Below are 14,647 nucleotides of genomic sequence, written 5' to 3'. Positions count from 1 at the left end.
AAAAAAGCTGTGTTCATCTTTTCGAGTTTCTTTCGACAATTATTAAAGCTCAGAACGATAATCAAAATTTTGTCGAGTGTCGTTAATATAATATTAGGATCACAAACAAAACCTCGATATTGTAACATGAAAAACATATTTTGACGAGTCAGGAAATGGTCTATCTTCAATTTCAACACAAGAACAGTAAAAAGATAGCATTTATATGCGTAGCCTATCTTTCAGATAGTAATAAACACAGATACGTATAGAAATAAGGTAAAAATTTTCATGCAAACGAATTTAAATCAAATGCGTTCAAACAAAGATATCGAAATTCATTTAAATTTATGTATACCGTTCAAAATAATCAGCAGTGTGTTGCTTCGGTAATTTGAAGGACAAAAAAAGAGATCAAGAGAATAGAACTTGTTGTTTTCGACCAACAAACTTTTCATTTAACATTTCTACCGTTCAAATCTCAGAGATGCTGACAAAATTCATTATCTTGCTGGCAAATTCCGCCAATCTTATCTCGGCAGATATACAAACTCAAACAAAACCATGGAAACAATGTCACATGTTTTATGTATTCTTTTAACAACAACAACTACAATTCTTATCCGCGAATATTCATAAACTTTAGTTAGAAATTATACGTACGATATCTATAATGGATTCGTAATAGCGCGTCACAAGCTGTCACGTGGAAAGAGGAAAATACCTATAAGAATTTATACGTCGTCTTAATAACTTGAAATCAACGAAGAATGTGGCGTGAAATTCTTTGCTAATAATTACTCGGCTAAACTCGTTTCGATATCTTTCCTTGTGAAATAGACTCGACGCATTGGGTAATCATTTTCACGCGATGAAACTGTTTCTCTATACGTACGTATTTCAAAGGATGGATCTTGATAAATGCATTTATAGCGTGAATATGTTTGAAATAATTGGAAAATAATTTAATACGGCAATGCAATTAACAAATTTTAGGTAAACGGTAAACCGTACGTACCAATGTTGAGCCAACTGGCTTAAAGAAGACAGAATTGCTTTTCATGATTCATCAAATTTACAACAGACGAGATAAGAGTAAGATGTGTAAAATATATAAAATTAATAAAATAAATAAGATTTATAAAAACGTAGAAATGTATTAAAAAACTCAGAAGTTTTGACAATATATTTATTCGAGCATAATTTGTATCAAGCGATACGAACAGATTGTGGTCCAAAGAAAAGAGTTTAAGCACGTGTGTTGGTCGCATAACCTGCGAAACGACGTGCGAGGACAGGACGTCGTAAAAGAATAAGCCCTGGGACTTGCAAAAATGCGCAAAGGCCTTCGATAATAAAAAAAGTCGTTTCCCTGCCACGAAAGAAAATTTTCTCTTTCGGGGGCAACCTATATAAAGGGAACTGAAGAAAAACTCGAGACAGTTACAGACGATTAATCACAATCAGTCAGTCAAAGTTACAATGTAGACGCAGTTACACCCGGAATCGCATGTGGTGAATAAAGTCGAGTCGAAGGCGAGCGAATGAAAAACAATACCAGTACGACCCAGGTAACGCGCACTAATAAGATTGTGAAATCCGTCTTATAATAGTAATAAACTCGTTTTCAAATCGCAAAAAGTATTCCTTTGGTACCCTACACGTCCTAACACCTCAAGATAATCCCTGCAATAAAGAGAATTTCGTGCAAAGCAAGAGCAGAGCAAGATCTAAGACTAAAGAAGCGATATCAGTATCAAACAAAGTGCATACAAAATACATAATGGGAATTAACAGTTCTAATGCAACGCAAACAGCTTCCCTGAGTAAGACGAAGAAACGAGAGTTGGAATTCTTATTCATTTAACTACCGCGTGTGCTTCTTCCTTGTTAGGTTTAGAGCAATCAACGAGCCTTTATTACGAATTTGCTTTTTTTCTTCCTAAAATATTTCACATGTACAACATCTTTCTGTCAATTTTCTCGTATTGATCGCTCTTTTCAATACTCTCTTCGTTATTACAAAGTAGTAAAAATAATCCTATTACCGAGCTACGTATAAGCGTCAGTTAACTGATATTTTATCCTGCGATCTTATTATCGCGCCAATAATCGATCGTGCTTACGTTTTTAGTATTGTAGCATTCTAAGAAGATCATTGTTGTAAATAAAACATTCGTTTCTACGAACGATGCGACATAAATTGAAATACATCAGCAAGAGATTAATAAATCAAATCTTCCAAGTGTCTACTCTCAAAAATAAATCTCTGCGTATTTCGAAGAAGAAGAATCATCGCAACGTCAGAAAACACAGCTTGTTTAAAATGGTAATCACGACTTCATGGTTCTTTCAACCAACTATCACATAGGTAAAGACAGAAAGGGAAGATAAGGAAGGAGACGTCCATAAATCGTTGAGCTCTGTGTGTTAACAAAACATGGGTTTTGCAAAATTCTGATTGACGCCATAGCACCTCGGATTGCAGGAGAACGGGGTGTCCTCGACAACAGAACGTAACGAAGTTAAACAAGAACGCTATACTCGACCGACCCGGCGCTCGATCAAAAGTGAAATCTCTGTGGTAGTTTTTAGTTGGACTTCGTTAGCGTCGACAGACTAACGTTCGTCGATCGATCGACCAGTGCTCGATCTTTCCATCGTAACACGCGTTTTCATCTCTTATTCTACTTTCTATATTGTTAATATACAATGGATATTTTCTAATCGAGTATATTTTATACCATAACACCCAGAAAGTATCGTACTATTCTATGATATTTTTTGTAATAATTGAAAGAAAGGGAAAATCAAATAATTGTCAGTGAAATTAAAATATTATCGCTTTAATTGCTTGCAAATTCAATCTCTGGAGGATCTTTAAATTTATTTCTTCGTAAACCATCGTTAGATTTCACAGAATGCCTTTCACTAGTGGAATCACGGAGTACTGAAGGAAGAAGATTTGTTCTCGTAAAGAGTTTCAGCTCATCTTTACGCCTGATAATTGGAATAAACGTGGATTAAGAGGAAGTGTGAATCTCGCTAAACCGTCGGTAAGCATCCGAGTTTAAAATATCGTCTCGACGAGATAAGTGGTGATTTGCTCGTTTGTTGGAAAGTTTTTCCTCGTTTCCGCGGATTTTTACACCATCGCTGTATAGACTTCGACCTGCTTTGAAACGCTGCGTCAACCTCCCCGTGCTCGATCGACAGCTCGAAGATCGTATGATGTAACTGTTAAACAAAGCTGTGTATTTGAGAATAAAACTCACGTGATAAACTCTTCAGAGCTTTTCTCGCCAACGGGCACTGCGTTTGGATCTAAAAATGTTCTTTATCTTCTGTACTGGAAATATTGACTGTTGGAGATCAATCTAGCGGTTTACTTCATCAATGGACGACAAGTTTTCGATTCGTTGATGCATTTTTTTCTGACAAGAGTTACATTGATTCGAAATATTTATGTATATTTGCCTACGCAATTTTATCCATTTATATAAATAATTATTTCTATACTTTATAATAAGTACTGATTATTCGTCAACAACGAAGAACTTCAGTTTACTTGTTATACTTTTCATCCTTGTTTAAGATAGCTTTCATCCAACATTCTCAAGAGCAATGATTTACGACGGTTATAAAATATACTTGAATCATTGTATTTGTTGCTTCAGTTACGCGCTGATTAATTATTTCCGTATTAAATTTCGTATTATTTGACACCACGAAAATGAAGTGTGAAAGCTAAGAAGAAAACCATACCTGTGGAAAAGAATGTGCAAACTGCAAGTATTTTGTGCAAAGTAATACACCAAAACACCAAATATTTGATTTCACGTTGATCACATGAAGAAAACGCACTATAAATGCAGAATCGGGTCGCGAGGGTTAAAATCCTCGATGACGCAATTTCATCTTGTGAATCTCCAACTTCGTTCCATGACAACAGAGGTATCAATTTCACTTTCTAACTGGTCAGACACGCAGTTACATCGGCCCAATTAAGCATCTTAATCGAGATGAAGTATCATCACGGTCGTTATCCGAGGAACGCGCGTTTATTTGACAGCTCTTGGCCCGATTACCGGCACGTGACTCAATTCCAATGGAAAACACACGAGCCAAGCGTCGCGTTCACGTTTAATACGTTAGTAAGCGATAGACAGCGCAGCCGAGTTATCATAGTCTGTCGATCTTCTGTCAGAGCGCGTTTTTCTTTTCGATACAACGCGTAGCGTTATTCAGCTGTTCGACACGCTTGCGTGCTCTTGAGAAGCCGCGAATCATACCGTGCAAGTGGTACACGTCTCACCACCACCATGACAGGTCACTCTCTATGGGGTTTCCCCGGTCTGTCCTATAAAAACGTGTGGTTTCGTTTCGATCGAGATCGATTACTATCGGTGGAGTTCTTTTCTCTGATCTGCAACGGAGGATATTTAAAATTTTGAAACGTTGAGAATTCGAAAATTTGAATTTTTGAAAGTTTGAAAGTGCGAAAGTTTGCGTTAAAAAAAAAAAAAAAATGTAAGATTTGAAAGACGAACTTTCGAAAATTACAAGTTTTAAATTTTGAACATTCGAAAATTCTTAATTTTAAATTTGGCTTTAAAACAAGAATGATCGAATGCGATGACTTCATAATCGCCACAGGAAAATCTAGTTCAAAGTGTCGTAGGTTATGATCGATCGAAAGATTTCATATTTCGATGATATCACTATCTATGCTTACACGCGTAATATAAAAAGATTGCAACACTCACAGTCTCATTGAGGCATTTATTTTTGAGCTAATTGATTCCAAAGTGTTTGATACATGGTACGCGATGGAAGATATTGTTACCATTCGAGTATTTCTTATTTATACCGCGATTTCACAATGAGATTCAATTGAATAACGTTTAATACGAACTTGGATGGTTTCAAGATGTTGAGTCAAACAAAGTACAACGTGATCGTGATAAATTTATATTTTCCAACTTAAATTTAAAATCCAAAATTAACCGTTTCGATCTACCAATCTCCCTTCTCGAAAGAATGCTCATTTAATTATCCGCTCTAATTCACCCAAAGAACTTCGACTTTCAAATAATCACGTGCGACGATATCAATCTTTGCTTGAATTTTATAAAATCTTTTTCCACTTGGATAATTTCCATCTTAATAAATTCAATATCATAAACTTGACATTTAAATTCTCGCGCGTCGATGGAATAATTCCAATTATTGGTAAACTTCTCTTTACGGCACTAAGAAGCACGCGCTATACGAGATATTCTATTTAGAAAGTGGGAAAGGCCACGTGGTTAAATACTTTTGTAATTTGTTGTTCGTATACCTGAGATAAGTTTACGTAATTTTGCGTAAGCGATACCGATAAACTGTTAACGCATAAGTACTCGTACGTTCGTTGTCTCAGTACTTTACTTACGCGTAACAATGCACGTTATCTAAACCACGTCTCCAGCATTTAACACGTTTCGTATGATATTATATGCCAACAAAAATTTCGCACGTCAGTTTGAATGAAAGAAACGAGAAGATCTCACGAGACACGAACTAATTCACAGACGATCTGAGCGACGAGATGACGGCACTCAGCCCTGAACTAACGGTGAGACGACCGGTCTATCAACAGGACGAGCTTAATCACTTGTTCAAATATGCGAAGCCGAACAAAGCACGTAAGTATCGTACGCGGATTCCCACCGAGCAAATCCAAGAATCATGGCGCCTCGCCAAGCCGCGATGCTTATTTACCATCAGGCGTCGCGTAATCATCGCGCAATATGCTGTCTTTCGTCTGAGCAAAGGAATGAAAACCAACGATTTGTTATATAAACTTCGAATCGAAGAATCGAGCAAGTAATTTTTTTTCGCGCTTCATTTGCAGTCGAACGTTCTCTTTCCTTATTGTGCAGCATAATCAATCGATTTTCGTTATTATAGATTTACGATTAATACTATCTACGATTACCTAGTAATGTTATCGTGATTATAACATCGAGAATTTGATTGTAGATATTCATAGTTGCAACAGAAACTGAATATATCGTGTTATTTGTGTTTGCTATATATATATATTTGTTATTGCAACGACTGTCGTTAACAATTAATATTTAGCTTTCACGCTTGTACTATTTTGAGAATAGATTATATATATATATATATTTGTTATTGCAACGACTATCGTTAACAATTAATGTTTAGCTTTCACGCTTGTACTATTTTGAGAATAGATTTCTGTTGTAATAATAAATCTTTATACTAGCTTTCAAATTAATCTCTTTTCCTTCTAACGACACCCTGGAAACCTTAATTACTCCCCACTTATTCCATGATTAATTGACGGGTTCGGAGAAATAAACGATACGAGGGACAAAATCATTAATTCAGGAAAACTAGGATTAAACTTTCAGACAAAAATCTCTATACTACCAGACATTCTATAATAATAAGAGTACAAAGATATATTATGAATGCGCTTATGAGTGATGGTCGATGTCACAGTACTGAAGAACATCTCGATGAAATGCAGAAAGGTCAAGCCGATGATGATTCTGAAGAATATTATACCCCTTATCGGATGGTTGCCGAAGTACAATTGGAAGACCAATTTACTGGGCGACATCATTGCTGGAATCACCGTGGCAGTGATGCATATTCCTCAAGGTACGAACGTTTGCTAAGAGGCATTTTTATGTTTAGTACAAATAAGAACAATAAATTCACTTTGAGATATGAATGAACCGATGCCAGTTGTCAAGAGATGTCTGTTTATTCTGAAAATTTGAAATCTTATGTTAAAAAACTTAGAAGTACACCGTTTGGATCGTCTGTCTTGTCTCGTGTTTGAGTATCTTATTATCAGAGCTGAGTGTCGATGATATAAATCTAAAGAACAATATTAAAAATAGACGAATTTTGGTACACGTCCAGAATGGAAAATTCTTTCAGAATAATTTCATATTACGTATTTTCGATAATAGTTGGAGTAAAAAGAATCAAAAGAGATCGTTTATTTAAACGAAGAAGATCGACAGTCCTATTACTCGATAAAATTTATTTTTCCTATACAATCGATCTTTACCGATCCAAAAGGCCAAAGTCATTTTTCCCATAATTAACGCAATTACTTTTCAGGAATGGCGTACGCAATATTGGGCAACGTTCCACCAATAGTTGGTATCTACATGGCATTCTTTCCTGTTCTTGTTTATCTCTTCCTTGGCACGTCAAGGCATAATTCAATGGGTAAACAGCAAACAAACATGATTCAGTAATTTCAAGACTCTCTTGATAATACTAACGATGATTCTGAGTATGTAACGTGTTACGAAATACGGAAGCTTCACGACTGTTCTTCTTCCCCTCTTTTCGTTAACCATCGATTAGTAATCACTTGCCAAACTTTTACCATTTTGTACAAGAGTTATATGTATATGCCTTTGATATTAATGTTTTCTCCGAACGTTTTCTCACATTCGTCCAGACGTTAATAAATTTAATCGCCGATTTCATAATCTCAAGGAAACAGTTTTCCGTGATTCTAAAACTGAACAGTCCTCGTAATTCGATGAAGCTTCCTCGTATCCGCTTCCTTCTAACTTTCATTTCGGCTTCACTTTCCAACCTTGCTTAGACAAAATCGCCACGCAATTTTTCATGGCACTTGACTGCTTTTTCTCGTTATAATAACATACCGTGTGTTATTATTACGTACGTTTATCAATATAGATAACGAAAGTTCGACTATTCGAGTTAATAGTATCTCATTAAAATAGACATACCGCATACGTATACACGTAGAACCTCGTTCAAGTTATAATCAGTTTCAAAAGTTTCATTCCCAGAAGCTTTTCGAATATTTCACCATTAAAAAAAATACCTGTAAAATTATCAATGAAATTTTCGAACCACCTTCGTGCTGACCGTAGATCGTTATTTTTACATACAATTCATATAATACATTGACGTCTACTAATGTCTAAAAACATACAACGATCGAAGTTAAAAATTAACACAATTTAATAGTTAAAATAACCAGTCTGTTAATGTCAAGGTACCTTCGCGCTGGTTTGTATGATGACCGGAAAAGTGGTCACGACCTACAGCTCTCAAGGACAACTCCCGAAGAACGCCACAACAGAAAACGAGCTATTATCCTCGACGAGTAATCGATATTCCCCCGTGGAAGTAGCCACCGCAGTTACTTTCGCCGTGGCCCTGATTCAGGTAATCTTTTACCGCCTCCTTACCGTTTTTCTTCAATCTACAAAGTGTTGGATCTACTGGAACATTCTATCTATTTTCCTGCATGTAGAATCTTCAAACGTAAAGCTGTTAAAGGTAGCAAATTAACGAAGAACAATTCCTTTTTTAATATCGTGTATCATATAAATGGTATTACAGCTTTACAAATTTAGTAATTACTTCGATGGAAGTGTTATTTTTAGAAAATACATGCAACTAGACCTGGAAAAACCCAAATATAACTTTTAATTTCCTAATTAATATTTTTATTTTTTAATCTGTCGATTCTTTCTTAATCTTTTGTTTTTCTCATTGATCTGATAATCTTTCAGTTAGTAATGTATTTATTGCGACTCGGAGTGATTGCATCGCTTCTAGCAGATAGTCTCGTAAGCGGGTTCACCACATCCGCGGCGGTTCACGTGTTCACGTCGCAAGTGAAGGATCTACTAGGACTGAACAACATACCTAAACGCATAGGACCCTTCAAGTTGATCTTTGTGAGTATCAGATTCTTAACGGTAGGCGAAAGCTTAAATTTTGGACAGAAAAGAATTTCTTTTTTGTATAAAATTAAAACCTTTGAAGAACAATCGAAGAAATCGATTATGTTAGATAAGTAAGTATTACACGCGAAGACCACAGGAGAAATCGTTCGATTTTTACGAGAGAGCAATCTGGAAATTCGAAAAGTTCTAAAGTAATTTAAATCTAAAGCAATCGCGTTATTGCAATTTTACGATTAAAGAGAAAAGTAATTTTCAATTCGTTTAATGTGTTATAAATATTCGTGAACTAAAGCGAAAATCGGAAATTGAAATCGGATTATTTGTTTGTTGAGCGAAATTTATAGGAGAAAATAGAAGGTTGTCGAACTAAGCGTAACTGATACCAGTGGAGACCTTTAGTTAATTGATCGAACTGCTTGAACCATCGACAGGTGTGTTGTCTACTTACTTTCTCCCAGAACGTAATATAGGAAGTTAGGCGAATTATGCGGAGAAAGATACAAGCAAAATAATCTGCTGAGCTTAAATTAGAAAATTCTAATAACATGATAAATGCAAAAATGTTGAAGAAGAGAATGAAGAATCCTTCTTGTGCAAAATTAAGACTTTTAGAGAGCAATCGAAAAAATTAATTATACAGGAAAACTTGGTGTTCGTATTTATTCGTCGTAGTAACTATCATAAATCTTTAAAAATGTATATAACACTCTACGTACGACCGTAATGAATATAATTGACGTCCGACACGTAATGGTTTACCAATTATGTAGTTGCTGGCTAGTTAATCTTTCCGCTTCCATAAACGACCATAATTAATGTGCTGTTTCTTCTTACATATGTATATTTCGGTATACCGTTGCAAGAAGTATTAATTAGCGTAACGAAATTTTTCCATGCGATAACAAAGTTTACCAGGCTATAGAATAGTCAAACAACTTCTTTTATTTCTCATTGTCGTAACATTGTCGGTCGCATTATCAAGTGTTTTCTTAATATGACGAAACTGTATTTTTGCGAGACCTTGCAACAGTGAACCAATTGAAAAATGTATGATTTTTAACTGTGTGATTTTTAAGTGCAAAATAAGTACGAGGAACGATGAGAAATAATAAAAAAAATGTGACTTATACAAAGCGAAGTGTCGAACTTCTTTTTTCGTGTAATAAAATTCGGCTAACAAAAGATTTCTTCTTTCGCGTAAAATAAACATGTATATCTCGTCAGCTGTCTATACACGAAAACCGTCGTTAAAATATTTATAGACTATTCGATCCTTGAAATTCTCCTTCATATGAATTTACTTCTTTGTAAAGGATTAACGAACCGTATCGGCAGACCTGAATTTCAAGTACGTGCAAACGAGAAAACCACTTATCATAGAATTTTACATCCTTCTTCTTCGGCAAACGTAACACGTGTCTTAAAAGAAACAATAACTTCCTTGATGAATGAATATTTTATTCCTAATATTATTTACTTTCAACCTTGATACTGTAATTGATTATGTTTAACAACGAATGTTAGAATTATAGTATTATTCTCATTTCGTAAAAAAATATTCATCCGAGGAGCAAAGGATGTTGCAAACTTTTGAACAGAAGTGTACATCAAATTAAACAAAACACAATTGTCGCGATAATCACGTCAGAATGTCCAACACTTTACCTTGTTCTTCTCGTTTCCGGGTCTCTACTTCCTTCAAAGACTATCTTTGAGCCTGCGGCGTTTCTAATAGTTTGTTCCTGATGTCGTTAAAGAGGAAATAGCACGAGAATCAAAAAGTACCGGTCGTTAATATCATCTCGTCTAGTTTCCTTTCATACCAAATACGTCGAATACCGCATGCAACACGGTCGATTTTCCACTTTGTCGTTTTCAACACGGACTACGTCCATTTCAAAGAACTCGGTTCTTGTTTCTATCCGGAGACAGGTGAGCGCATGAAATGCCAAATGAAATTCCAACAGTGACTTTCTAACAATTTCAATTGCTCATTGAAAGAGAGAAACAAGTTCCGAGACATCCGGAATCCCACGATTCTATCTTGGAAAATGGAAGACTTCTTGTGGAAAATTGTTGGGAAAGAAAAAGTAGATTTCAAGGCTTTGTTAACAGTTTAATTTTCCACGTATTCCTGTACCTTCGATTAAATTTTCATTGAAAAAGTATAAAAACAAAATTAGAAGTTCCGCTCAAAAAGCTATTTCAAATTCAAATGTCGCGTATGAAACCGAAACTTTTTCAAAATTAAATAATCTTGTGCCACTTTGTAGACAACCTAACTTAAATTTCTTCAAGTGGTTTTTCATTTTGGTAAAACTGCAGAAACTGCAGAAACGAAGAAGAAACTGTTGCAATGACCAAAGACCTTCGCAATCTTCGTAACTTGTCGATCAATTCGCACCTTGCAAAAGGATGAAAAACGTGCTGCTTTCGACGAATATTGTTTCAGCAATACAGTTACAAATAATAGAAACGAAAGAAATAACATACGTTTAATGTAACAGTACTTTCACCGATTGTGTTTCACTTACATAAGGGGATTGAATTTTTGAAATATAATTTTATGATGGATAATGACACTTACGTAAGATGATCGCGTTTGTTTGTTTTATTTAGAAGACATTGTAACAAGATTTTGGTCTTAGGAAGCTCAGTCCCTAATTATGGTTGTTTAATATCGTTTTAGAGTTACGTGGACTTCTTTAACAACTATCAATCTATCAATGGGATCGCCCTCCTGTTATCCTGTTCCATCATTTTGGTTCTCATTGTCAACAATGCGTTAAAGGTACTTTTCAAAGACGAATTAAAACAGTATTTTAACCAACAGCATAAAAACCTTAGAGATTATATTGAAATATCATAAATCTTAATAAAACTTAATTTCCTATATTTCATTTCAAGATTCTTCGGAATTTTAAAAATTTCAGTTCTAATATTCTCTAAAAAAAAAAAAAAAAAAAAAAAAGAGCCAGGTAGCTGGAGTTACAATAAAAATTCGTATTTTATTTGCAGCCAAAGTTCGCGAAAATAAGTCCATTCCCAATCCCCATAGAAATGCTAGTGGTTGTGGTTGGGACTGTCCTCTCAATGTACCTGAACCTTGCGGAAGTTTATGGGATCGCGGTAGTGGGTGACATACCAGTCGGGTAACCAAGTTCCTCGAAACTGTATTATTCACGATAGTTGTGTCGTGTTTCATTGAAACGAAGCAACATCTTTGTGGTAACTTTCTCTTCCATTGCTTTCAGTTTGCCGTCTCCGACCTTGCCACCATTGTCTTTGGTACCGAACGTTTTATTAGATAGCTTCATCATTACTATGGTGTCCTATACTATATCCATGTCCATGGCGTTAATCTTTGCGCAGAAACTCGGTTACGAAGTGGATTCGAACCAGGAGCTAATGGCACAGGTTTGAATTTGAATTTTATATTTAAATTTGAAATTTCGAATGAAATTTGAATTAGAATTTCTGGTATATAACCCAAGCCTGAATTATGATATAGAAATATTCGATTGTATAACCATTAAATCAATCTTGAAATGCATTCAAGTACATCGCATGAAACAATAGCGTGTGTAGTCACACGATTAGAATCTGATGCATTGTTATTGACATTTTAATTAACCGAGGAATCAATTAAATAATTCATGTCGTAGACTTGACCTGATTCGTCAAAGTCAATCTCTTTTATCTATCGAAACTGACACCGCGACCGCTTTAGAATTATTATAGTGCGATAGCAATCAATGTCACGCTGTATGAAAGATAATGCAACTCATTTACATAAGAAACTAATTATCGTCATCCTCGATGATTTCTAGGGTGTCGGAAATCTAGTTGGATCCTTCTTCTCTTGCATGCCATTCACAGCTTCGCTCTCTAGATCCCTGATCCAGCAGACTGTCGGCGGACGAACTCAATTAGCTAGTCTAATATCCTGTGGAATTCTAATTAGCGTTTTACTGTGGATCGGCCCCTTCTTCGAGCCTCTGCCACGGGTAATTCGCAAATATTCGAATCATTGTTAATTATATAGAATACAAAAATCTAATAGAAATCTGTACAATTTCGAAAATCGACAAATTCAATCGATTATACGTGTAAGTTTCAAGTAACTAATAAAAGATTATATTTCCATCGACAGTGTGTTCTAGCCAGCATCATCGTGGTGGCTCTAAAGGGGATGCTAATGAAAGTGACAGAATTTAAGAGATTCTGGAAATTGGACAAAACGGATGGAGTTATCTGGGCGGTGACATTCATATCAGTAATTCTGATGGACGTGGAATATGGTCTTCTAGTTGGAATCGTGTTCTGCATCGGCAAATTAATCCTCTTTTCTATCCATCCTTACACTTGTTCGCTCGCTCTAGTACCTGGTACTGAGCTTTATCTGGATACCAAGAGATATAAAAGCGTATGGAATAATGATAGTCTCTCTTTTCTTTTCTTTTCTCTTCTTTTTTTTTTTTTTTTTTTTATACATTCTTCTTATCGAGCTACGTTAAAATGGGAATCTATTTCGATTAAAGCGGATTTTCTTTTTCGTATCGTGTATTTCTCGAGGCGGTACAGGCTGAAACGAGTCTGAGATAGATCTAACACGGAAGTCGTATTTTCAGACGGTAGAGCTGCCGGGTATAAGAATATTTCACTACTCAGGCAGCTTGAACTTCGCCTGTCGGCAGCACTTCCGTGACGAGGTATATAAAATTGCTGGCCAGACACCGAGAAAGAAACCTAATGGAGGCTTCAAACACGACGAGTTGAAGGAAGTTAGAAAGGTAGAGATGAGATATAGAATATCTTCCAGTATCTTAGAATAGTATCCAGTATAATACAATCCTGTTAGTAAAATCATTATTTAAATCGACAAGAAGGAATATCAACGTTAACTATATCCTCGTTACACCAGCCCGAAGAAACCATAAAACTGCTGACCCACTTTCGTAGAAAATTAATTTCCTTGTCATTGTGAACAGCTGAGAACCCTGATACTGGACCTGAGCGCGGTGAGTCACATGGACCTGGCGGGTGCAACGACCCTGGGAAACCTGATCAACGAATACTGTGAAATCGATATACCGGTGTACATCGCCGGGTGTTCCGGTGAGTAGAATCGCGTCGCGGAACCGCATGACCAAACCGGAAGCAATGTTAGACTCGATCGATACGCAACGATTTGAACACATTGTAGGACCTGTGTACGAGATGATGAGAAAGTGCAACCTGTTGGAATACAAAGGTGGCCTGTTCGCCGCGTTCCCCACCGTGGCAGACGCTGTGCATTTTGCAAGATCTAACACCGAACCAGCTTGGAGTTCGCCGATATACAACGACGCAACTGTCGCCAGTCTCTGATTGCGAATACTAATCGCGACTACATGCGGCGAAGTTCATTCATGATTCCCAGGGAAAAATTTCTCAATCAACGTGATCGACTGACAATTTAACTGCCATGTTATTTCAAAACGTATGCATTTGACTGTTTGATGAGAGAAATATTGGAAATGAGAAGTTGTGAGATGTATGTAGACAATGTTTGTTAATGAAAAATATGTTGAAATCAATTCGAACAAATTGCTCAAGAAAAAATATTGTGAAGGATGAATGTGTTCATCTTGCTTGATTCATTACAAATCGTATAAACAATTCTGTACCACTATATTTTTAAAAGATATTAAAGTCACACTATCTCGTTGTAGTAAATAAAACTTAGAATTGGGTGTGAAAATTGAATGATATTTATACGTACAGTATTCTTGTAATAACAAGTAATGTTTTATGTATTATAAAATTATGAAACAAATAATATTTATAGACAGACTTCTAGAATACCTATTTATGATATTTTTCTAAATATTTAATACGTTTAGTACAAATATATAGCCTGA

At 35.7% G+C, this 14,647-nt stretch overlaps 1 protein-coding gene and 1 long non-coding RNA gene across 3 annotated transcripts; one reads left to right on the top strand and one right to left on the bottom strand.

Moving 5' to 3' along the window:
- Window positions 1-3,473: 3,473 nt before the first annotated feature.
- Window positions 3,474-3,879, bottom strand: LOC139994380 (uncharacterized). The gene is made up of 2 exons (XR_011801634.1): window positions 3,745-3,879; window positions 3,474-3,663 (listed from the first exon to the last, which is right to left on the bottom strand). It is a non-coding gene; the product is annotated as an uncharacterized lncRNA (long non-coding RNA).
- Window positions 3,657-14,588, top strand: LOC139994129 (prestin). 2 transcript variants are annotated; one of them, XM_072016494.1, is made up of 14 exons: window positions 3,657-3,933; window positions 5,553-5,666; window positions 6,493-6,654; window positions 7,126-7,236; window positions 8,045-8,217; window positions 8,568-8,735; window positions 11,434-11,535; window positions 11,763-11,896; window positions 11,999-12,161; window positions 12,575-12,751; window positions 12,898-13,170; window positions 13,376-13,537; window positions 13,736-13,862; window positions 13,951-14,588. In XM_072016494.1, exons 1-14 carry the CDS (start codon window positions 3,849-3,851, stop codon window positions 14,112-14,114), a joined length of 2,115 nt encoding a protein of 704 aa, XP_071872595.1. In that variant the 5' UTR covers window positions 3,657-3,848; the 3' UTR covers window positions 14,115-14,588. The 2 variants fall into 2 exon arrangements, with proteins under 2 accessions (XP_071872595.1, XP_071872604.1); XM_072016503.1 differs by lacking the exon at window positions 3,657-3,933 and adding an exon at window positions 4,149-4,308.
- Window positions 14,589-14,647: the final 59 nt, after the last annotated feature.

Source organism: Bombus fervidus, chromosome 2, assembly GCF_041682495.2.
Source record: "Bombus fervidus isolate BK054 chromosome 2, iyBomFerv1, whole genome shotgun sequence".
Classification (NCBI taxonomy): Eukaryota; Metazoa; Arthropoda; class Insecta; order Hymenoptera; family Apidae; genus Bombus; species Bombus fervidus.
The sequence above is the reverse complement of the archived record's forward strand: the minus strand, read 5'-3'. Positions and strand labels throughout refer to the sequence as shown.